This window comes from Ylistrum balloti, unplaced genomic scaffold (assembly GCF_031769215.1).
Source record: "Ylistrum balloti isolate Yb309-2 unplaced genomic scaffold, AGI_CSIRO_Ybal_v1 Utg370948, whole genome shotgun sequence".
Classification (NCBI taxonomy): domain Eukaryota; kingdom Metazoa; phylum Mollusca; class Bivalvia; order Pectinida; family Pectinidae; genus Ylistrum; species Ylistrum balloti.
The window spans coordinates 345,567-372,427 of NW_026782534.1; the positions used below are offsets into that span (position 1 = coordinate 345,567).

At 34.9% G+C, this 26,861-nt stretch overlaps 1 protein-coding gene across 1 annotated transcript; it reads right to left on the minus strand.

Annotated features, from left to right (window-relative positions):
* Positions 1-1,937: 1,937 nt before the first annotated feature.
* Positions 1,938-26,490, minus strand: LOC132559696 (uncharacterized). The gene is made up of 28 exons (XM_060224315.1): positions 26,087-26,490; positions 25,689-25,750; positions 25,062-25,168; positions 24,576-24,704; positions 24,294-24,345; positions 23,794-23,881; positions 21,493-21,634; positions 21,098-21,184; positions 20,711-20,782; positions 19,269-19,389; positions 18,820-18,972; positions 17,284-17,476; positions 16,568-16,628; positions 16,038-16,103; positions 12,686-12,744; positions 12,124-12,241; positions 10,437-10,513; positions 9,781-9,919; positions 9,281-9,466; positions 8,571-8,750; positions 7,922-8,064; positions 7,326-7,526; positions 6,902-7,028; positions 5,661-5,780; positions 4,478-4,607; positions 3,945-4,153; positions 3,130-3,196; positions 1,938-2,069 (listed from the first exon to the last, which is right to left on the minus strand). The coding sequence occupies exons 1-28, from the start codon at positions 26,488-26,490 to the stop codon at positions 1,987-1,989; spliced, it is 3,576 nt and encodes a 1,191-aa protein (XP_060080298.1). The 3' UTR covers positions 1,938-1,986.
* Positions 26,491-26,861: the final 371 nt, after the last annotated feature.

A 26,861-nucleotide genomic window follows, 5' to 3' on the forward strand; every position in this document is an offset into this window, starting at 1 on the left:
CAGTCACATGTCTGATGTCACAAAACAACTAAAATGTCAGTCATGTCTGATGTGACCAGAAGGACAATCTAGATGTCAGTCACATGTCTGATGTTACAAAACAACTATAATGTCAGTCATGTCTGATGTCATGAGACAACTAAAATATCAGTCATGTCTGATGTTACCAGAGGGCAGCCAAAATGTCGGTCATTGTCTGATGTCAACGAAGGACAACTAAGATGTCATTCACATGTTTGATGTCATAAGAAGATGACCAAGATGTCATTCACATATCTGATGTCACTTGAGGACAATTAGGATGTCAGCTACAGTCAGATGTCACCGGAGGACAACCTAGATGTCAGCCACATGTCTGATGTCACTTGAGGACAACTAAGATGTCAGCTACAGTCAGATGTCACCAGAGGACATCCTAGATGTCAGCCACATGTCTGATGTCACTTGAGGACAACTAAGATGTCAGCTACAGTCAGATATCACTAGAGGACAACCTAGATGTCAGTCATATGTCTAGTGTAACTAGCAGACAACCTAGATGTCAGTCACATGTCTAGTGTAACTAGAGGACAACCTAGATGTCAGTCACATGTCTAGTGTAACTAGAGGACAACTTAGATGTCAGCTACAGTCAGATGTCACCAGAGGACAACCTATATGTCAGCCACATGTCTGATGTCACTTGAGGACAACTAAGATGTCAGTCAGATATCTGATGTCACTTGAGGACAACTAAGATGTCAGCTACAGTCAGATGTCACTAGAGGACAACCTAGATGTCAGCCACATATCTGATGTCACTTGAGGACAACTAAGATGTCAGCTACAGTCAGATGTCACTAGAGGACAACCTAGATGTCAGCCACATGTCTGATGTCACTTGAGGACAACTAAGATGTCAGCTACAGTCAGATGTCACCAGAGGACAACCTAGATGTCAGCCACATGTCTAATTTCACTTGAGGACAACTAAGATGTCAGCTACAGTCAGATGTCACAATAGGACAACCTAGATGTCAGTCACATGTCTAGTGTAACTAGAGGACAACCTAGATGTCAGTCACGTCTAGTGTAACTAGAGGACAACCTAGATGTCAGTCACATGTCTAGTGTAACTAGAGGACAACTTAGATGTCAGTCACATGTCTAGTGTAACTAGAGGACAACCTAGATGTCAGCCACATGTCTGATGTCACTTGAGGACAACTAAGATGTCAGTCAGATATCTGATGTCACTTGAGGACAGCTGAAATGTCAGCTACAGTCAGATGTCACCAGAGGACAACCTGGATATCAGCCACATGTCTGATGTAATTAGAGGACAACTAAAATGTCAGCGACATGCATGTCTGATGTGAGTGGAGGACAACTAAGATTTCACTCATATTTCTGATGTCATTTGCTAATACTACAGGTAATCAATAGTACTAGATTGTCAAATTGTACAAGAGCCATAGATTCCTGCCTGGCAGTTTACAAGAAATTTAACAAAATGTTTTGAGAAGTAGAAGTGAATGAAGGTTGACAAAATATCAATGGACCTTTGCTTAAGAAGACATGTTAAAAGTAGTTGTAGACTAATGTTATGACAGTGTGTTACAGAACATGACTGGTGTCAATTATACAAAACAATTATATAAAAATATATATCGCTGACACAAAAGAGTATTTAATACAAAGTTTGTGATCATACAAACAGGTATAAAGGAAATGAGGACTAGAAGACACCTACAGCATCAACAATGTTGTAAATTTTACATCAACTGATAATAACGCAGGAATGTAGCTGGTACAGCAGACCTGAGAATTCATCAAGACAATACTCAAATCAAAATCTGTAATAATGTGCAAAACAAAAGCACATGTCAGTAAAATGATAGAAAAAACTGGTGAAATAAAAAGTCATACAACTGAATTGCTATTTTTGACCCAGTAAGACAAAAGTGAATCTTTGGACGGATAATGTATACATATTTGTGACTCCTGTCATCCCTCCATGATGTCCAGGATCAGTGTTTTCTCGCGATACTCCAACTTATTAAGCTCTGTGGTGAAAATATCTGTTGACCCTTTGAAAGAGAAAAAAATATGAAGACTGTTAATATGATACATAATTAATGATTACAGAATATTTTGCACTGTCTACAATCAATGTAGCCAGTTGGTCAACCAGCTAGGGTCTAACCTGTATTTCTGAAAACTTGCAATATCAACTTGATAACCCAGACTGTAATAACAGTATTGAAAAATATTAAACACAAGCAATAGTGAATGCTTAACATAAAATGTAATTTTTACTCAAAACAAAACCACTTAATAACTCCATGTATACAGAATCACAACACAGCCAGATATACAATGAATTTTCTATACAGAATATACAATATATTGTCTATACATCATAATCCATCAGACACAACACCGCCAAATATAAGATGTATTTTCTATACAGAATATACGATATATATTGTCTATACAGCATCGGTCAGACACAACACAGTCAGATATACCATATATTGTCTATACAGAATGTAAGTGACACAACATGGCCAGATATACAATATAATGTCTCAATAAGATCTATCAGACACAATACCGCTAGATGTATGATTTAATGTCTGGACAGAATCTAATCTATCACAGCCATATAAACAATGTATCATTTTTAGCCAGAAGGGTATCAGGGATGGAGCCAATTCCTTGGTTTTACTTATGGATACCCAAAGGAATGCAAGGTGGCTGTGTTGTAGCGATCAATCCAGGGGAAAGGAACCACAACAGCTTCTAAGTTTGAGTTTTTCTATTCATTACAGTTGAGTGTAATAAATTAAATAACTCAGACATGGAAGCTGCTGTGGTTGTTTTCATCTGGATGGTCTATAGCCAGATATACAATATATTGCCTTTGCAGTATCTATCAAGATAAAACACAGCCAGAAGAAATGGCATATTGTCTGGTTTGTGAAACAGATAGCACATAAGTCTTATATGGTAATGATTAAAGATTGACCAAATAATTAGTAAGTTATATTAAAAGTGACTTTTATTCTTTCTGTCAGTTTGTAGATAGGGAAAATATTTTGTGTGTATATGATCATCGTTAGTAATCTGAAAGTTAAACTAGCTCACCTGAATTACAAATTTTTCGGAGCTTTATGAGGAACTCCAAGAATGCTTCCTTCAGTGCTTCAGATCCCTGTAAAGATAAATCATAAGTTAAATTGTTGTGTAGCAGTAAACAACCAGTTAACCTGTTCTGTAACAGTAAACCACCAGTTAACCTGTTGTGTAACAGTAAACAACCAGTTAACCTGTTCTGTAGCAGTAAACCACCAGTTAACCTGTTCTGTAACAGTAAACCACCAGTTAACCTGTTGTGTAACAGTAAACAACCAGTTAACCTGTTGTGTAACAGTAAACCACCAGTTAACCTGTTGTGTAACAGTCAACAACTATTTAACCTGTCCTATAACAGGGAACATTTAAGACATAAATATGTAACAGACACAGAACAGACTTTTATTTTTGAGTGACAATAACAATAAATCTATGGTTTACTTCCTTGCCATTCACTTTTAAGCTAATAACCAATTAAATTCCTTGTACCCCTAAACAAAAGTCATGGAGATGTTGTAATTGAATAGCTCTAAATTTATTGTTTGTATTGTAATAATACAAAGAATACTATCACATTCACATAGATGTCAATGTGTAGCTAAACATATCAATAGTGTGGAGTGTTGTTTCATCTAACTTTGACTCTACCCAACACTCAGTAGCAGGGTTTTATATGTAAACTTGATTCATTTTCCACCTCGTACTAGATATTCCAGTCAGAAATAGATTCCTTCTGTATCTGCTCCTGAAACTCATCTTGTCTTCCTCCTTGTCCCAGCTATCCCAGTCAGTATCTGTACCCTCCTGTTTTCATTCTCCGTACTTACCTCATTTTCCTCCTCATCCCAGCTATCCCAGTCAGAATCATTGCCCTCCTGACCATGCTCCCCATCATCATTTTCCAAACTTTGTGTGGGGGAGCGTGCTCGTCCTTTATCACTATACTGACTTAATGAACTGAGGCGACCAGATGGAAGGCTACCACTGTTGTTGCTAAGGTCCAGAGTCAAGCACTCCGGAAACACTCCAGGACTTCCTGTGTAGATTCAAAATGGCAAACAGTTGGGTATAAAATAAGCAAACAACTCCATGGTCTAAATATGAAACATTTACAGAAGACAAAACAGGAACAGTGCATTAGTGTAGATTAAAATGGTTATTTATTGTTATTTTGACCACATGTAGTCATAAGAACTACACAATAGTGATGTATATTTATCTGAATTACATAAAACTGATTTGTAATTTATGTGTGAAATTCAATCAATAATATAATTATGATCAGTCCTTTCATAATGAAAAAAAAATTAAGATTAACTTCTATAAAAACTGTGATAGTGGTAGAAGGAGAAGTACTGACCAGTGATGACCACATACTCTTGGTCCCAATGTTGGGCTGTGTCGGGACTGCTGGACAATGGAATGTTGTTAGATAATAAGGAAAGGTCATCCCCAGGACGAGGTGAGTGTTCAGCACTGAAGTAGATATCCTAGAAAACACAGTCACATTTTAACATGGGAAGCATAATTGTACAGATAAACCTGAACATTGACAGCCAAACAAAATGGTTTAACAAGGGAAGCGTGGTTTATAGATAAACTGTAACACTGACAGCCATACAGAAAGGTTTAACAAGGGAGGCATGGTTGTACAGTTAAACCTGAACATTGACAGACAGAGAGGTTTAACAAGGAAGGTGTGGTTGTACAGTTAAACCTGAACATTGACAGACAGAGAGGTTTAACAAGGGAGGTGTGGTTGTACACATAAACCTTAATACTGAGACCCATACAGAGAGGTTTAACAATGGAGGCATGGTTGTACACTTAAACCTGAACATTGACAGAGAGGTTTAACAAGGAAGGTGTGGTTGTACAGTTAAACCTGAACATTGACAGACAGAGAGGTTTAACAAGGGAGGTGTGGTTGTACAGTTAAACCTGAACATTGACAGACAGAGAGGTTTAACAAGGGAGGCATGGTTGTACATGATAAATCTTAATACTGACAGCCATACAGAAAGGTTTAACAAGGGAGGCTTGGTTATACAATCAAACCTGAAAGTTGACAGACAGAAGGGTTTAACAAGGGAGGCATGGTTGTACAGATAAACCTTAATACTGAGACCCATACAGAAAGGTTTAACAAGGGAGGCATTGTTGTACATGATAAATCTTAATACTGACAGCCTTACAGAATTATTCAATAAGGGAGGCGTGGTTGTACAAATAAACCTTTATATTGATAGTCATAATAGATTATTTGGACTAATTTTGTTTTAGAATGTAATTCCAATTGATTAACCAGATTTAGAGTAAGAATTTGATAAGTTCTACTTTGAAATGCTGAAACATTGATGTTTATATATACATAAGTAATCCACATTCATTTATCAACTTGACTTCTTTCCATAGAATTACAATAAAACACAAGATTTTAAAGAGTACAACATCTCTATAAACATATTAATTGCATAGAAATTAAATATATCCTCCTGATATAACTGATTCAAATCAGAACACATAGTAAGACTGCAACTCACCTTGTTAACCCTGGAACAGATAGCCATCAGGATAAGATGTAGATGCTTGACTGGGTTTAGGGCCTGACACAACGTAATGTAGATATTCAACACTTTCTGTACCAAGTGTACCTCTGAACTCTGCAACAATCATGCTTAGATGTTAATAGATATTGAAATAGATATGAAAAAGCATTATTGACTGTTATTTGACCAGTCAGATAAATAGCAGAGCTTCATTAATATGACAGCTGACCAGCCAGACAAGTTGCTGAAGAGTCGGATAAATTGCCCACCTTCATTGTTACAATAGCTGACCAATCTGATAAATTGCCCACCTTCATTGTTACAATAGGTAATCAGTTAGATAAATTGCCCACCTTCATTGTTACAATAGCTGATCAGTTAGATAAATTGCCCACCTTCATTGTTACAATAGCTGATCAGTTAGATAAATTGCCCACCTTCACTGTTACAATAGCTGATCAGTTAGATAAATTACCTACCTTCATTGTTACAATAGCTGACCAGTCAAACAAATTACCTACCTTCATTGTTACAATAGCTGACCAGTCAGACAAATTACCTACCTTCATTGTTACAATAGCTGATCAGTTAGATAAATTGCCCACCTTCATTGTTACAATAGCTGATCAGTTAGATAAATTGCCCACCTTCATTGTTACAATAGCTGATCAATCAGATAAATTGCCAACCTTCATTGTTACAATAGCTGATCAGTTAGATAAATTGCCCACCTTCATTGTTACAATAGCTGATCAGTTAGATAAATTGCCCACCTTCATTGTTAATATAGCTGATCAGTTAGATAAATTGCATACCTTCATTGTTACAATAGCTGATCAGTTAGATAAATTGCCCACCTTCATTGTTAATATAGCTGATCAGTTAGATAAATTGCCCACTTTCATTGTTACAATAGCTGATCAGTTAGATAAATTGCCCACCTTCATTGTTACAATAGCTGATCAGTTAGATAAATTGCCCACCTTCATTGTTACAATAGCTGATCAGTTAGATAAATTGCCCACCTTCATTGTTACAATAGCTGATCAGTTAGATAAATTGCCCACCTTCATTGTTACAATAGCTGATCAGTTAGATAAATTGCCCACCTTCATTGTTACAATAGCTGATCAGTTAGATAAATTGCCCACCTTCATTGTTACAATAGCTGATCAGTTAGATAAATTGCATACCTTCATTGTTACAATAGCTGATCAGTTAGATAAATTGCATACCTTCATTGTTACAATTGCTGACAGCTCTTTTAAGGACAAATTAACACATTTGAGACAGCTTTGTCTTTGTTCATTGTCTTCCATTCTCATGGTTAACTCCACTACCTTGGCACCAACCACACTGAGACTGAAACCAAAAACAATAATCATACATGTACTTTATTTACTAAAACATACCATTTTAACCTTATCAAATTATATCATTCTACTGAAATTGAGGGTCTGTCATTTCTTTCTCTTCACAAGAATTTCAGACCTATGTAAAAAAACAATTTGTTACTCCTAAAAACTTCATTCCAAACAAAGTTTACTCCTCATTCCAACCCTAATAACACAGGTAACGACTGGTAACTCAAACCCATCCCATTCTTATCCACACAACAGACCTTGATTTGGCTAAATTACTGACCATACACCAACCTACCATTCTGTTAATGCTTTACAGATATGCGAGTCCTCCACAAATATACCAGTGTAGTGAGCCACCATAGGAAGTAGGAGGGAGGAACTTTCTACTGGCAGGTTTTGTAGGAAATGTCTACAGGTGTGATGGATCTCCGTGATGAATAGTTTCTCCACTTGTTTGGCACATTGTAGTTTATTGTCAGGTCTGACCAAGCAACAACTGCAATAAATGCAAACATTCCTTTGTCATATAAACTTTTCTATAAGATTGTAAAACTTCTCTCTGTTAATGCTGAGAATCATGTTATATCACATCGTCCCCAATTAACCTCAGTCTACTTTATAATGTCTAAATTGATACAATTCCTCTGTACAAATATTCAACACTGTTACTATAGCTATCATTAATTAAAAACATTTCATTTTTGCCAAACAGCTAAAATAAGGATTCAGGTAAATTACAGTATTGTACATGAACATTACCCAACACAACTCTTATGATGAGAGGAGCTTTCATACAACAGCATTACATTTCAAAGCATCTTACCTCAGATAGCCCTCTAACTGACGTGAAAAGCTTTAATACAATCAGTAGCACAATTTACAGTAGCTTACCTCAAATAGCCCTCAAATGGTGATGAGAAAAGCTTAATATCAGTGTTGCCATGTATTAAATCTTTGGAGATTCGCAAGTTTGGGTGAGTAAAACAGAACAGGAGTTTCCAGAAAGATAGCACTGTGGCAGTCTGTTTCACTCTCTGAAAAATTATCCATAATTTGTACTTTAAATGTAAATGACAAAACAATGTCTGTGTTAACATGTATGAAGCACAGGGTAAAACGTTCCAGTTCCTAACTTGAACAATTAGTCTACTGGAAACATCCACTACACTTTCTTGCATATACTGTTGTGAAGAAACCATGTAAGTCAAGAATCTATTACTGTTTCATATCAACAAGAATGATTAATTAAATCCATGAGAACGTTCTATGTGATTTGTTTCAGTCACAAACACATGGAACTCATAAAAAAACCAGTTTATGATGTCTTGTACTTGTACTACATTTTTTCCCAATTCTACCAATTTCATTGGTTTCGTCCACATATAAGATGTGCTGGCATATAAGCCGCACATCCAACTCAGAGTGAAAAAATGCGGCTTATAGGCCAGAAAATATGGTACATCAAAAGGATCAATATTATCCAAGCTGTATCTGATCTTTGTAATAAACAATTAAATTTAAATCAGACATTCTAGTGTACCTGGTCATCCTGTATAGAGAAGTGGTTGTGCACTGTAATAATCGTGCTGGCTGCTATCACAGACAGGCGGTCAAATACTGGTCGTTGTACGATATTGTCCAGACAAGGGAGACAACTGTGCAGCTGAGTGGTCAGACTTTTTACAATATTTGAGATTATCTTCTTACAGACATCATGGTCCTGAAGGGGAAGTGTAAAGGATACAGCAGTGTGACAAACAAGTCTGCATAAGAGATACTGGTAGGTTGAGTGAGTAAGAATGTGTGCACATACTAAACACCTATCCATACCCTGCACAATCCTTCCCCACTATCATTCTGGGCATGACATCAGATTCAGTAATTATCATCATCTACATATCTGTGAGCAGTTGATTCATCATCCCTGGTAAGATATTTCAAACATAATTTTATATTTTGTAATGTCTACATTTGTAAATGTCACTTTTTTTTGTCCCACACTATTGTATGTTCATGTCAAGTTATTGTTAATTGTAAGTCTTAATTAATCAAACCCAGAACAGAGTGCTATTTTCATTATCATACTCGGCTACAAGTGCATTAAATATTTATAACCTATTGACCCTTACTGATCACCATGACCTTGACACCTTCAATCATTTCAGTACAATCATAACATTTTGACCCTTAGTGACCTACCATGACCTTTAAACCTTGCAATACTGGGGCAACCTTTTGACCCTTACTGACCTGCCATGACCCTGGTGGCTTGTGAAGTAGAGGCTCCAGTCTAACACAGTGTATAACAGACTCCTTGAGAAGCAATGCTGCAGCATAGGTAAACAGACTGGTATTCTGTGGTAGGTGTGTTTTCCACAAGTCCTCTAAAATACTCATGTCAAACCATCGAATGACCTCTGCTAAACAGGGCAACACCTTCAACAAAGAGGTCAATATGACATCAATATAATCACAGCAACTTAAAAAGCTCTGCACTATTTACAAAATCCTCTTCTGATGAATACCAGTTATAGCGAGTTGGGCTGACACCTTTTGAAACCATACTTCAACAGCTACTCATAAGAAACAAGGATTACATGAAATTCCTAAAACGAACATATTATTATAACATCCAACCTAGTCAACTCATTCTGGTAGTGAAGATTAGAACCAAGGAGTAAATGATATTTTAAAAGATAAAACAGGTACAACAGGTCCAAGAATTTTTATGTTTGTAATCTATTACTTACTTGTTGTGCCATGCGTCCGAGTTCCCAACGTGAGTCCGATAAACATTCAAGAGTTTGATGAAGGACACGGACGAGACTGGATCTTAGATTAGACACTTCCTGTGCCTGTAGCCAACTTTCCACCATCTGTCGCTCAACACTATCACATGCATATCATAACATGCATAAGAGTATCTCATCATAGGAAAAAATATTTCAACTTTCAAAGACAATAATGAATACTGTATACAATAGATAATGCAGTCCCAGCTTTTAGAAGTTTTGTTTTTTTTAAGCATGACATGAAACTTTTGCACTTAAGTTAATTGATGTAAAGAAATGTGAAAAGGACATACAGAAAGATGCCAATAAATGACAAAGGCAGGATTATAGGTCCAGGGAGAACTTAACTCCAGGACTACGGTATCCTGATCTAAACAAACCCAATAATCTACACAGTTTACATGCTGTGTAAAACATTTTGATCTGAATTTTTGTGGGGTTTTTTTGTTACTGCACTATGCTTCACTATGCCTATCTCACTTCAATGGGAATGAAAATATCATCTGAATCCATGGTGATAATTTTGACTATAAAAATACCATCTGAATTCACAGTAATAATTTTGACTATGTTCCATATAAAGAAATGTAAAGACCTGCCAAAGGAAAACTGACCTCTCATCCTTTTGGTGGAACAGTCGCTCTAGTGTCTGAAGCTGGTGACTTGCAGGGATGTGATTTTTACCTGTATCCTGTAATAACATGAAACTTTTATCATCATTTTCTAAATTTCAAACTAAGTTATAACATGTACTTTTACAATAGAAACTAACTTAAGTAAATGTGGTGGCGTTATTTCTACAGATAAAATTTTGACACTTCACGGAACAGAGCTAAGAATCTCTAGGGTTGCAACTGTGTTGTCAAAAGACTTTCAAAGTTTTTTATCGAGTGACAGGACAGGACACTAGATAAGAGTTCAATGGTCTATATTTTGCTGTATGGCATGACAGCGTGTCTAGGCGAGAGTCAGACTGTCTGTATTTTATTGTGTGACAGGACAGTGCCAATAAGTGACAGACTATCTGCTTTTTATAGGGTGACAGGGAAGTCATTTGGTGAGAATCTGACAGTTTTATTTTTTGGTTGTGTGACATGACGTGTCACTAGGTGAGAGTCTGACTGTAGAGACAGTACAGCAGATGAGAGTTAGATTTTTGTTCACAAAATCTTATGTGTTAAAAAAATCTAATCAGCAGAATATAATCATGTTTGGTTACAATAATAGGTTGCATGAATACATTGATAATATTTCTTGTTTCTACACAAAATTAAGAATCAAATTTTCCTATGGCCTACTTGGTACTGAGTGAACTAACCGTTAAAGGCCTATTTGGTACAGCGTGATCTTACTGGTTAAGGCCTACTTGATACAGAGTGAACTTACTGGTTAAGGCCTACTTGGTACAGAGTGAACTTACTGGTTAAGGCCTACTTGGTACAGAGTGAACTAACTGTTAAAGGCCTATCTGGTACAGCGTGATCTTACTGGTTAAGGCCTACTTGGTACAGAGTGAACTTACTGGTTAAGGCCTATATGGTACAGAGTGATCTTACTGGTTAAGGCCTATATGGTACTGAGTGAACTAACTGGTTAAGGTCTACTTGGTACTGAGTGAACTAACTGGTTAAGGCCTATATGGTACAGCGTGATCTTACTGTTAAGGCCTACTTGGTACTGAGTGAACTAACTGGTTAAGGTCTACTTGGTACTGAGTGAACTAACTGGTTAAGGCCTATATGGTACAGCGTGATCTTACTGTTAAGGCCTACTTGGTACAGAGTGATCTTACTGGTTAAGGCCTACCTGGTACTGAGTGATCTTACTGGTTAAGGCCTACCTGGTACTGAGTGAACTAACTGGTTAAGGCCTACTTGGTACAGAGTGATCTTACTGGTTAAGGCCTATATGGTACAGCGTGATCTAACTGTTAAGGCCTACTTGTTACTGAGTGAACTTACTGGTTGAGGCCTACTTGGTACAGAGTGCACCTACTGTTTGAGGCCTACTTGGTACAGAATGAACTTATTGTTTAAGGCCTACTTGGTACTGAGTGAACTAACCGTTTAAAGCCTACTTGGTACAGAGTGAACTAACTGTTTAAGGCCTTATTGGTACAGAGTGAACTAACTGTTTAAGGCTTACTTGTTACAGAGTTAACTTACTGGTTAAGGCCTAATTGGTACAGAGTGCACTTACTGGTTGAGGCCTACTTGGTACAGAGTGAACTTACTGTTGAAGACCTACTTGGTACTGAGTGAACTTACTGTTTAAAGCCTACTTGGTACAGAGTGCACTTACTTTGACTGCCTCAAGGAACTTGACTTGCATCAGTATGGAGTATGTATTGTCCAGCTGACTTGGACTTGTGTCCTTGATCTTATGTGATGGACAGGAACCATTTACTGCTCCTGTTATCCTTTAAAACAAGTCAAACTTCAATATTATAAAATCAAATACTAGTATACCAAAGTATTACTACAATACTAATTACCAGTGAGTATCACAATTATATTTCCAGTTATTATGATTATTCTACACACCAAATTACCTGTATATTATAAATTTGGTATAATTAAGCCAGAGAAAGGTGGCACTGATATTAATGTAAATGTCTAGACAAGAGACCGATCATACATCTTCTTTACAACATCAATGATAAAAAGGAATTACTGCTGCATCACAATGCATTAGTGTACATAGACCATACTTATAAAATATGTATATATATGTGTGTAATTGTGGCAGTAGAAATCCAAGTAAGATTCCTATATATTACCCTCCCTTAACTTCCTTCATTGTTGTAGATAAGCCACTTTGACCAGATGACAATGAACTATGATATTGTTAGAAATCTCCTCACCTGTCATTGGGTTTTGCTTCATTATGGTCACCTGACATGTCTTGTGTGAAGAAGCGAACCTACAAAGACATATCTTATCAGTGAGATCCATTACACATTACTAACACATAGAAATATACATCAAATCTTCATCATTCTAACCATCAAGTGACTAGTTTTTGTTTCACTCCTTTTTGTTACAACGTGAACAATTATGTATAACTTGAATTCAGATCGGAAGATTTTGATAGAATTTATTCGAATTCAGATCAGCAGATTTTGATATAATTTAGTCTTGGGATGACTATGATGCACAGGGATTTGATTTTCAGGTAATGAAACTTTGAAAAATTGTGTTTAGAAGTGACAAGCTTATGAAAATTATGGAAAGGCTTGCAACTTTTAAACAAATATATCCAGGATACTGAAAAGTAGAATGAATGTTTTACAGCATCCTTTGCAAGCCCAACACAAACAAGAGGGATTTTCTATCACCAACACTATAGTAAGTGGTAAAACACATGCTGCTGTAGTGAGTGGAGGATGTGCCAGTTCACGTCTAGTGCTGAATGGTGATCCACTCAGCCATGGTTGCAAATACAACTGAATCCATCCTTAGAAAGAAAGTTTCATCCTAATACAATGTACTTAAATTTACCGAGAATGGCACTTTGCAGCATCTGGTTTAGTAGTTCTAAAGTTAATATCTAAATATGCAAAGTTGATTACCCAAGTATTCACCAGTATAATTAAAACATTTCATCAGAAATGACCTAAAAAGATCATGTTAATTTAACAGAGAATGTATCCAATGGATGTCAGGTTTATTTTACTTTTTATTCAAACTGATTACAAATTAGACCTGTATCTGAATATGTATTATTACTGTACTGTTTAGTTCATGTATCTTCACTACAAAGAAAGACACTCTCTCACAATCATATGTTATAACAGAAGCTGTCATATACTATCATAGCAACAAATTGATAATCATATTTCTAGTAATACCATCAATGCCATTTATAACATGACATGCTCATGTGTACTTTCTTGTTTTAAACTAAAGACATCATTTCCAGGGTAAAATCTTTCCTGGGTAACACCTTACCATTTAACTGAATTAAGTCTTTCTCATAACATCTTATTTTTGTGGGATATTATAATGCTAGGAGGGCTAGTGATAAAGACAGTCAGACACCTTAACCATTCGACCACCAATACCTCATTTTGTAGACGACAAAGCGATAAATTATACGGAGTTAAAGCATAATGTAATTTTAAGTTCATGTGAGGCTGATCATTTTGGGAAGCATGTCTCCTTTAATTGTTCTACATTAGTAAATCAAATTCATCTAATTCCAGTGGGTTTAGAATTTACATGATTTCTCATGCATATATGCATTTACAAGATAACTTTATACATACACATCTGAACAGTAGAATTAAGTCCCCAATAGTGTCGCAGAAGAATACCACATTAGTTTGACTTTCACAATCGTGCTTTACCCCATATTGATAATATTGCAATAGTGAACTAGTGGCCCTGTTAGTAAGCAATATTGAAATATAAAGGTTATAGGGTAAGTAGTTTCAGTGTCACAAAAAATACATTGATGACCGCAAGAATTAAGTGATATGTTTCCAGCCCTTTGGGGTCACCAAAACTGTCACCCTATACTAATAATTCTTACTGAGTTATCTCCAAAGGGAAAAATCAATGTTATCCTAAAAAAATGCAATTTTCCTATCTAAACTATAGTAAACTTCATCCCTTCCAAGTGGGAAATCATGAAGTCATGAAATTCACAATTTTGTCATAGCACCTGAAGACTCTTCCGTCCATGAAAATCATTTGATTCTCCCATACCTGGATATTGAGAAATTTTTTTTTGAAATTTGAGTCAACATGACTGCATTTTATCCCGCCTCTCAGGCCCCTGGACAGTGGGGACCGTATATCCGTAATTCACTATTTTGCTTCATCTTGGCCAGGGGAGGTTTCTGCAGTTTTTCCTTGAAATTGGATCAAGGGTATTTGAGAAGTTGTCGAAAATGTTGACTGTTTACTGACACACAACACATGACACCATACAAATGACAATTGCAATAGGTCACCATGAGACTTTGGTGACCTAAAAATCCATGCAACAGTGAAACCTAAAGAAATTTCTGACATACTGAAGTTTCTATAAAACTTGACAAGCAGCTAACAGGAAAGCTGTGTTTGTGGTACAACTTCAATTTAGCTTCATTGTGCTATCAATTATACAGTGAAATCCATGTTGAAATCAATTACAGTAGAGTAATCTCGAAAATTCTAGCAATGATCAGCAGCTATCAGCCACTACACAAGTGTCATTGGGCAAGAGATGTCATCATTGACCCATAAAGCTAGTTATTCATATCCATGTCAGCATATCATTGTGATATTATGGTTTTATGTATTTCTTTCACAGCACATAATGACACTTGTGTAATATTGAATTGTACAACAAACACTGCTTATCTTCCACATCATTACTGTGAAAGTTGGAGTAAGACAAAATTACAGGCTAGGGTGGTAACTAAGCAAGCTCTGGTGGAAACTTAACAAGCTTAGATGGTAACTATACACTCAAAGATGTCAACTAAGCAAGCTAAGGTGGTACCTAAACAAGCTAAGATGAAAACTAAGCTAACACATCTCCATAGTAACTAGGGTAAAAGCAGTCTCTATTCTACCTTTCTCCAGTACTTTCTCCTGATTCGCTATAAATGATATACAGGTACAATGTTAGCCTACACCGACACACCAAGCTACAATGTACACAGTACAAATCTCTAGTCCTAGAAAAATGATAATGCATCATAAAACCAAAATGATTCTGAAAATAACAGCATTGCCTACATGTCTGAAGATGATACACTATGTACAAGGACAAAAGTTCTCAGGGAAATATCAGCTCCTAATCATAATATAAAGTATTGCAGTTAAAATGAGCTGGACAAGTGATTGCAGTGTAAGACCAGATGTGATTCAATATATATAGGTTTTTACATAAACATAGAGTCATATAGTAATGTCACATCATCATAGAGGAACATCATCTTTGGTGATTGTATAAACTTAAACAGATTAATACATTTACTAGTATATTGCTTCCCTGTGAAATATCCAATTTGTTTCATTAATACATCCGTTATTTATGTGAGTTTAACATTTATTATGATAAATATTTATATACATATAATAGTCTCTCCTACATAACAGGTGTTACAGAGTGCAATTTTAAAATGCTAGCTTTTGATAATATGTAAATATAGCTGCAAGAAATTTCAAAAGTGTTAATACCTAAAGCAAAATAAAAGGAAAGCGATATATGACTGTACTTACTGCGAAGGACATTTCTGACTCGGAGGTATGCAGATCGTCCACTGGTTCCACTGGGGTTGTTAACGTCTCAAACTATAACACAAAATGTACCATATCATCAAAAATTAATCTTAACTTGGAGAAATATGACAAAATATGATGTTTCTCAGAGATAAATAGTCAACCAGAATAATAAAACATTCTCATTTCTGTGTCTTTCTCAATAACAACATCATAACATCACAAACAGGAAATAAAATGATAGGAATTATCACTGTACACAAATCCTAAAGTTTAAACAAAACATGTTTAAGCAGGCTTTAGCTTTAGCGATGTTACCATAATTGCTGTCAGTGCATAATCACTTTTATGACTATGTCTGACCTATATTTAACCAAAGATATAAAATCTTATAGACAACAAATTATATCAAAACCTAGCAACTAATTCTACTAAGAAGGCAAAACAATAACGTATTACTGGTAGGAAAACCCCAACCACACAACTATTCTACAACTGAAAATAAAACCCCGAACAAAAGTAAAATTTACCTGCATATCTCCATGTTGAAGGAGGTCGCTGCCATTTGCATTACCTTTTTGTCGTTCTTGTCTGGAACAACATTTAGTGAAGAAATATTATCTTTCTGTTTATCAACAGTACTAAGTAAACATGAGACAAAACACAGCACAAAATAACCCCACAATGTTATCATTAGTCTTAGTTTATAAATAATTCAACAGTACTGAGGAAACACCAGGGACAAAACACAGTACCAAATAACTCTACAATTTGATCATTACTCCCATTGTATACATAAATCAACAGTACAAAGTAAACCAAAAAGTGAATGAGACCCATCATACCTATCATATTCTAAGATAATTTAGAGCTGTATATATAATGGCCTCTAAATTGGACAGAACTTCGTGCCTGTTGGGATACACTTATTAAGCCAGACCGTAAACATATCACACTGATCTGGAAATCAGGCAATATTTATGGTACAAGTGAACATTCAAACATTGAGTCTTGTATATTTTTTGCAGAACATTCATGTACATTTTTTGCCATCTATGTTTTTTTGAAGATTATCAAAGTCGAAATAGAGACATTTATAGCAGAGAGCAGGTAAAAACACATGATATCATAAGTGATTACAAGGTCAAGTGGTAACACAGATTGTAATATAATGATATACAAATTTATATCAAAATACAGTTTGAGTGATATTTCATTTACTTAAATGATAATACACTGCACTTACCCTTGTTCAAAACCAGTGAGTATTTCTCTGTCTGTCTCCATGCTCCCAGATCTGTCCCTCCAATCCATTCCTGCACCAGATCCTGCAGGACCAAAGGTGTAAAGCCAGTGGTTCTTGATCAAGAACTTCATTATCAGCTCATAGGCAAACAGTCTTCCTTCCCTGCTTTCCCATGTCTCAAGAATACTACCTTCTGTGGAAAATACAAATGGTAAGAATTATCAGTAACAGGTAAAAAGGATAAATGCAGTATTGCACGAAATTTATCTACCACTAATAAAGATCTAGCTAACTTGACTTGCTCTTCCTACTGAGGGGAGATAACTAAACAGTGGCCTACTGAGAGGATAGTCTGTCAGAGTGACTTAATACACATAAGGGTCACTAATTACAAGATGCAAGTCAGTAACTGAAAAAAGGAAAAGTGGCTCCAAAATCTCTATAACTGCTTTACTAACAGGAGTGCTAACATGTGGTTTAAGGGTTAGGCAATGTATGTTAAAGGTCTTTATTCTAGTTTAATTTGTCAAAACAGGAGAGATAACCATTGCCTATAGAACTCTGGTTCTGTCTCATATCACCTCAAGGGAGATAACCATGGTCTCCATGTCTTTGGCAGGCATTGGGCCTTATGTCCTAACAGGGGAGATAACTAACCAGTTTAAAGAGGTTTGATGTTTACTACATTCTTTATAAAGAAATGCTTATTACAGTTGAGTGTATGAAAATGGGATTTTTTTATACAGAAAAAAAATATCTCCTGTAGTTGATGAGACTTAGGACTGGTTACAGTGGCTGTTTATTTGTGAAATGAAATTTGATGTAACAGAGATAACTTAGTGTATTTTCTGGGTATAAGCCACCCCCTTTCTTACGATATGGTGACCACTTTTGTTGACAATTGGAATACTAGTAATAAATGAGAGAAGGCAGTACCTATGCAGTGGTAACCATTAGTTTGTTGACATAACAGGCAATGGAGGGCTACATATCAAGGTCAGTGAAAAATTTAATGAAGTTTGCAAATTAATTTCACACAGATAATCCTTTATTCTAAAATTTGCCCTATAACATGATGACCTATTGATTCCAGATGCAAAAGGCTATTGGAAACTTCCCCTATGTCTTTAAAGTAACCGCGAAAGTCCAGAAGATATTATTGTGATTCATATCAAAAGGTATGATTAACTAAATCCAAGAGAATGTTGTTTTTATTTCAATTTTCAAATCATCCTGTGTATGATTGAAAATGACTGTTCAAGACGATCTCTTTCTGCTACAAATACGTGAAAGGCAGGTATTCTTTGAAAAACTTGGTACCGTCTCGTACTGGTGTACTGGTACGCATCCTGTGGTTCTTTTCATCCTGACAATTTTTTTTGTCCACGTAAGCTGCATTGGTATACAACGTGCATGCTCGACTCACAAGGATAAAAGGTGAAGCTTATAATTAACAAATATAGTATCTATGGCCTTTAAACCGAGGGTTGGTTTCAATGGCTGTATATTTCTGGAAAGTAATGAGAAGCAATTTACCTGTGGCATCTGACACTGAAGGCCGGGTACTGTGACTTGAGGCATCTCCACTTTTTTCTTCTCTACTGAGAGCATCAAGATTAGGTTCCCAACCTTCTGTTAGAGCTTGTAGCACAAGTTTCACAAGCACTGCACTGTGACTACTTTTGGCAACTAAAATACAAATACTGTTGTTAGACAGGCATTGACTGGTTTCTATGTTGGGTTTAATGCCCCAATAAAAGACAAAGTTATTTTGAGACGGGATCTTATTTTAATAGCTGGTGGCTACCTCACTTAACACCATACAGGAGTGTTGAAAATTTATTACTTCAAGAAATAGTTTAACCATTGAAGTTTATCTGAAACTTTTTCTGGTCTCCATAATGACTTATCATAGCTCAGTATCAATTAACAATTTAAAGTCAGTCTCACTATAAACAAAGAACTTCAGCTGTCTGAAATCTCACCTAGATATTTAAATATGTTACTGGCAGCCTGTCGCACTGTGGATGCTGGATGTGACAAGTAGAGGAGAAATGTAGACAGGTACTGTGGACAGCGTGGAAGGAGACGCTGAAGAGGCAGCACCTAACAAAAAAAAACACAAAAAATTGATTGATATACAATGTACGATAAACTGGATCAACATAACTAATCTGGTATTGTTTACAATGTTTGATAAACTGGATCAACATAGCTAATCTGGTAATGTATACAATGTTTGATAAACTGGATCAACATAGCTAATCTGGTAATGTTAACAATGTTTGATAAACTGGATCAACATAACTAATCTGGTATTGTCTACAATGTTTGATAAACTGGATCAACATAACTAATCTGGTATTGTCTACAATGTTTGATAAACTGGATCAACATAGCTAATCTGGTAATGTTAACAATGTTTGATAAACTGGATCAACATAACTAATCTGGTATTGTCTACAATGTTTGATAAACTGGATCAACATAGCTAATCTGGTAATGTTAACAATGTTTGATAAACTGGATCAACATAACTAATCTGGTATTGTTTACAATGTTTGATAAACTGGATCAACATAACTAATCTGGTAATGTATACAATGTTTGATAAACTGGATCAACATAGCTAATCTGGTAATGTTAACAATGTTTGATAAACTGGATCAACATAGCTAATCTGGTAATGTTAACAATGTTTGATAAACTGGATCAACATAACTAATCTGGTATTGTCTACAATGTTTGATAAACTGGATCAACATAGCTAATCTGGTAATGTTAACAATGTTTGATAAACTGGATCAACATAGCTAATCTGGTAATGTTAACAATGTTTGATAAACTGGATCAACATAGCTAATCTGGTATTGTCTACAATGTTTGATAAACTGGATCAACATAGCTAATCTGGTAATGTTAACAATGTTTGATAAACTGGATCAACATAGCTAATCTGGTAATGTTAACAATGTTTGATAAACTGGATCAACATAGCTAATCTGGTAATGTTAACAATGTTTGATAAACTGGATCAACATAGCTAATCTGGTAATGTTAACAATGTTTGATAAACTGGATCAACATAGCTAATCTGGTAATGTTAACAATGTTTGATAAACTGGATCAACAAAGCTAATCTGGTAATGTTAACAATGTTTGATAAACTGGATCAACATAGCTAATCTGGTAATGTTAACAATGTTTGATAAACTGGATCAACATAGCTAATCTGGTAATGTTAACAATGTTTGATAAACTGGATCAACAAAGCTAATCTGATTTTTTTTTTTTTTTTTGTAATTTTTGTGATTGTGGATCAATGTCAACAGATCTGGTGATATATACATAGTCGTTTATTGTTTATGTAGTCTTACCTGGTGTCTCACAATGTAAATCTGATATTTTCACTTAACAATAGAAATACCTTTACAAGGAATAGACAGACATCTAAAATCCCTTCAGCTGCATAGGCATCAAGAAATTTCACCGGTAATTGCTGAAAAATTTTATCATTATCGATAAACATCATCAAACTGATTAAGAAATTATTGGTAGTACTAAAGAAATACATATCAATAACATTTCCAGAGAAAATCCCTGATTAACAGTTAGATGATATTTCAAAATCCCTGATAAACAGATACACAGAGATAATAATTCAAAATAAAATCCTTTATGAACAGATGCACAGAGATAATATTTTTCAAAAATCCCTGATAAACAGATATGCAGAGATGATATTTCAAAATCCTTGAGGTATGGAACACATGTTATTTAAAAAAAAAAAACAAAAAAATCCAAACATTCTTACCACATTTCCATAGTTTTTATCTACTTGTCTCATGTTGATTTCACTCCAAAGAACAGAAATAACTTTTTCTAATGTTGACAGTGCTTCCTGTTAAAAACAATACAATGTTAGAGATGGTATCTATGTAATGAATCATACTTCAAATTACCAAAAAGATAAAAACTGACACACTAACATGTAACACAACACCTCAAAAAAGTGAAACGATGAAAAAATACAGATGAAAAATACAACCAGATAATTAATAAACAGAATTAAGGAAATAAAACTTGTCATATTATTCAAATTCAAACTCATAAATCAGATCTTGTTTTATTCTTTAGAATCTAAACCCAGATTAATTAATAGAAAACTATTTGCAGAGATAATGAATTTTACATTAAGTTGTACATTACCTTGCCATCAGAAGAGGATATAAATGCTGACAGAGCTTTAGCAGCATTCTCCCTGATGGTCAGTTGGGGGTTGGACAGTAAGCTAAACACCACTGTATGTATCTGATTTGACACAAAATCCGGAACTGATTTCTGTTCACACGAAGGACAAAAAAAAAACACAGACGATCAGCAAAACTTCTTACTGGTTAAAGAGTACTTTATGAGATTTTTACATTACTTGAGGTTTTATCCTGACTGCTTTATATACCATATTTTACCAGAAATTAAAATTCTAAACACCTTGTCCAGTGAGCCCTCTAATAACCTTATTCTGGACAGTTTGTTTAAGTATCAGAAATTTTACAGCTGAACAACTGATTAACTCACTCAGGATCCCTAAATTACCGATTACCTATCCAAGAATCCCTAAATAATTGATTAAAACAATAAGGATCCCAAAATTACTGATTAACTAACTCAGGATCCCTAAATAACTGATTACCTCTCTCAGGACCCATAAATAACTAATTAACTCTCTCAGGATCTCAAATAACTGATTAACTCTCTCAGGATCCCTAAATAACTGATTAACTCTCTCAGGATCTCAAATAACTGATTACCTCTCTCAGGATCCCTAATTAACTGATTAAATCATTCAGGAACTATAAATAGCTGATTAACTCTCTCAGGAACCCAAATAACTGATTAACTCTCTCAGGATCCCTAAATAACTGATTAACTCTCTCAGGATCCCTAAATAACTGATTAACTCACTCAGAATCCATAAATAAGTAATGACCTCTCTCAGGATCCCAAATAACTGATTAACTCTCTCAGGATCTCTAAATATCTGATTAACTCTCTCAGGATCCCTAAATAACTGATTAACTCTCTCAGGATCCATAAATAACTAATAACCTCTCTCAGGATCACAGATAACTGATTAACTCTCTCAGGATCCCTAAATAACTGATTAACTCTCTCAGGATCCCTAAATAACTGATTAACTCACTCAGGATCCATAAATAACTAATAACCTCTCTCAGGATCACAAATAACTAATTAACTCTCTCAGGATCCCTAAATAACTTCCTAACTCTCTCAGGATCACAAATAACTAATTAACTCTCTCAGGATCCATAAATAACTAATAACCTCTCTCAGGATCCATAAATTACTGGTCAACTCTCTCAGGATCCCTAAATAACTTACTAACTCTCTCAGGATCACAAATAACTGATTAACTCTCTCAGGATCCATAAATAACTAATAACCCCTCTCAGGATCCATAAATAACTGGTCAACTCTCTCAGGATCCCTAAATAACTTATTAACTCTCTCAGGATCACAAATAACTGATTAACTCTCTCAGGATCCATAAATAACTAATAACCTCTCTCAGGATCACAAATAACTTATTAACTCTCTCAGGATCACAAATAACTGATTAACTCTCTCAGGATCCATAAATAACTAATAACCTCTCTCAGGATCACAAATAACTATTTAACTCTCTCAGGATCCCTAAATAACTTCCTAACTCTCTCAGGATCACAAATAACTAATTAACTCTCTCAGGATCCATAAATAACTAATAACCTCTCTCAGGATCCATAAATTACTGGTCAACTCTCTCAGGATCCCTAAATAACTTACTAACTCTCTCAGGATCACAAATAACTGATTAACTCTCTCAGGATCCATAAATAACTAATAACCCCTCTCAGGATCCATAAATTACTGATCAACTCTCTCAGGATCCCTAAATAACTAATTAACTCTCTCAGGATCCCTAAATAACTGATTAACTCTCTCAGGATCTCTAAATAACTGCTTAACTCTTTCAGGATCTATAAATAACTAATTACCTCTTTCAGGATCCAAAAATAACTGATTTACTCTCTCAGGATCCCAAATAATGCATTACCTCTCTCTGATAATCATACATAAATATATCACAAGTGGAATTATGAATATATATTATATTTATATAGTCCAGAAGTAGAAAATCTAGTTTTCTGGGGTGAGTTTCTTGTAGGCGAGTGGAAGAATCTGGGGCCTGTTCGACCATATTCAAAATATCATTTTAAAACTTTTTTGTGCATTTAACTGATTTTTATCATAAATACTTTTATATAATATACGTAATATTTGTGTCTTGATAAAAGTGCAGATTGCATTGAAAATTTGACAATTAACATGTCCTTTCAGTCATTATTACTTTATTGATCAGATATACATGTTACAGTACATGTTTGCGCAAGATTCCCTCTTTTCTCCTTAAACCATTCAATTCAATGTAACAATAACAGTTTGTTTACCTGAGAGTCTGCCTCCAGAAAAAACTGAGGAGTGTGTGACTGAGAACTTGAACTATTCTGGCACTGCAGAATCATAGAATTGATGCCTGCAAGGAAATGTAATTCTCAATTAAATGTTGTATGTTTATTAACACAGCTTACACTTATATAAATCTATTAACTATATTTACTATATATATATGTATGTCATTCAGCAGTATGGACAGTATTGAGACTCATCAATGTACAATTTAATCCTTTGAATGTTTTAGATTGATATTATCTGATGCTTTGAAATAAAAATGTGATATGACAATAGTTGTGAGGAGTATACAGAACAAAGAAATTCACAGTAAAATACAAATACACCAATATAGGACTCAACATACTGATAACAGCAGTAGGTTCAAATAATTAAAATGTTTCATATTCAAGACTTGACAATTTACTAGAAAAACAATGTTCTTTTTTTAGTAAGTGTTTGATTAGCAATAAAACTAAAACAAATGTAAACAATACCCATAATAGCGCCCTCTTTAGCTTGCCATAAACTTTTATCGCACTTGCAAATCTGAAATTGATGTAAACATACAAATTATTAGATTGAAATATTAAGCTGACATTCATTCAATACATATTACATACATATTAAGCTACTGAGCACAGATCTTTTAATAAATTTAAGTTGAAAAAACAAATTCAAAGTACTGGCAGTAACACGATTGTCTTCCCATTCAATTTATCTCAAATGATTGTAAAAGGAATCATAAAAATTAACAATAAACAAGATTATAAACAGACCTGCACTAAGCTGTTGAAAAGAAGCTCCTGTTCTGTCAGTCTGAAATATCCAACTATGTGTACAAACTGTTTAGCACATGCATTTCTTATTGCAGACCAGACATCAGTTAGAGCTGATTTAATCAGGTCCTGCAACAAAAACTGATAAATTATTTCACACATCATCAAACCAATATAATACAATTTATGTCAACTTCAATCATGTGAATCATAAGCCAGCAATACTTTGGGTTTTCCCAAATTTTAAGTCTCAGTTTGAGAACATTAAGATTTCAAAAGAGAAAATGAAGAATGATTTAATAGTACATTTGCATTTTGTTCAGTTATATTATGACATTGTGACATTATACACACTGTAAATGTTTTTCAATATGTCACAATGGGTTTTGTTATTAAAATAAATATACCAAATATTTACCAAAACTTGTTAACAGATTAATAAAAAACTTTCTGGCATGATAAGTATGATATGGAGTACACACTTACCAATGTACTGCTGGCATACTGACAGTCAGCAAGACTGTGTCTGTTCTCCTTCAACCACTCCATTATATGGACAACTGTTCGGTTTCGCACTACTGGCATGTTTGCAACTGGAATAAAAAAAACAGTAATAATCCCTGCTAGAAGTTACTTAAGATCTTTTGAATATATATATATATATATATAATATGTAAAGTAAATACTGCTGTTTTCTCTGAGCTGACATATCTTAGATAGAACAAAACATTGTTTGGTTTCATGTAACTTATATAGACAGGAACTTCTTTAATATTAGCAAATTTATCTGAACATCAAACTTGAGGTAGATAAGAGAAAAGTACCTGTCACAGATGAGATCAGGAAAGAATTAGCCAATCAAGTCATTTGTTCTTATATGCGAATAAACAAGTTACACCTAAATACATGTATAGTACAAGAGAATCAAACTTTGAAAAAAAGTTTGAAAAAAAAAAGACAAGAAAAACAACAAATCCTTTTACTAGTTAAGTGGTCTTCAGGTTATGTGAACTTTGAAACTGATAGTTTGTTAACACACCATATATACGTCTGTGTGTATTTTGACATACCTACCCTGTTTCAGACTATCAGTGTGTATTTTGACAAACATACCCTGTTTTAGTGTGTACTTGTAGGCCTCAGTAAGGGAACTGTACAGGTCCTGCTGAGCATACCTAACAAAACAGTCATCTCTTCAGTTAAGCATAATATACCTAGGTTTATATATATATATCTTGTTGAACTATCAAAATGCAAATTTATTTAAAGGTGTGTATTGTATCAATATTTTGATTGAGAAATCATTTAAAAGTTAAAACACACTTTCCTTTAATCAGCAACATGCATGTAGCACCTATCTCCACAACAGAACCCCCAATAAGATACTACTGTATTAACATGGTACCAACATATATATTGTATTGACATATTTGAAAAACAAAATGTTACAAACTGGATAAAATAATATGTCAAGACATATCTGTGTTAACTAATTCAGAGTTCTCACATACCATTTTAGAAATACATCCAATAGATCAATGATGATTGCCTTGTGATGACCATCACTGGAGGCTAACACAGTTCCTGTACAGGACATCCGTCTGACTCGTCCCCCACCATCACTATTGGCCTCAGACCAACCAAACCGACGATCAAAGACATAACATGTAAATTTATTGAGTGCTTCTTGTGTACCACAGAATTCCAAGGGATCTGTAAAATTCTGACAGCGACCATTGACGGGGAGTATGACCTCCTCCTCAATTAGATCATCTCTAGGAATTTGTATTGGAGAGGAATGTTTCAATGACAAAGGCTGTAAGTTGGAATGAACCTTTTGCAATAGCTCCAACTCTCCTTTAGCTGAAGTTGTGATCAACAGAGCATTAATCTGCTCCAAGGTATTTGCTGCCATGACAGGTGCTCTAAAATAGAAATAACCAATATAGTTTAACAAGACAAATTAATGTTAACAATTCAAAAAATAACAAATATATGTAGAAAACATTGAAGTATATTGGCCTCGCCATAGTACTTATGATACTTGATTTATATAACAAAGTAATGACAGGAAACGTAACACATTGAGATGTTTATGTATGGAGCAATATTTGTCTTTAAAATTCACTATAAATACAACAGCAAGGCATTTCGATGCTGAAATAAATCTCAAATATAGCAGGGTGCACACAAAACATTCAAGTATTATCAGAAGTTCCTCATGAGACAATGCTTGGACCCCTCCTTGTATATATCAAAGAACTGTCTTCTTGCAATTTAATTCTG

Coding starts and splice junctions, on each gene's coding strand:
- LOC132559696 (XM_060224315.1), bottom strand. CDS start 26,490: ATGGCAGCAAATACCTTGGAGCAGATTAATGCTCTGTTGATCACAACT. Junction 19,390..20,710: donor TCTGTCTATTCCTTGTAAAG/GTATTTCTATTG, acceptor TTTTTTTGTTAG/GTGCTGCCTCTTCAGCGTCT. Junction 17,477..18,819: donor TTCAGTGTCAGATGCCACAG/GTAAATTGCTTC, acceptor TATTTTCCACAG/AAGGTAGTATTCTTGAGACA.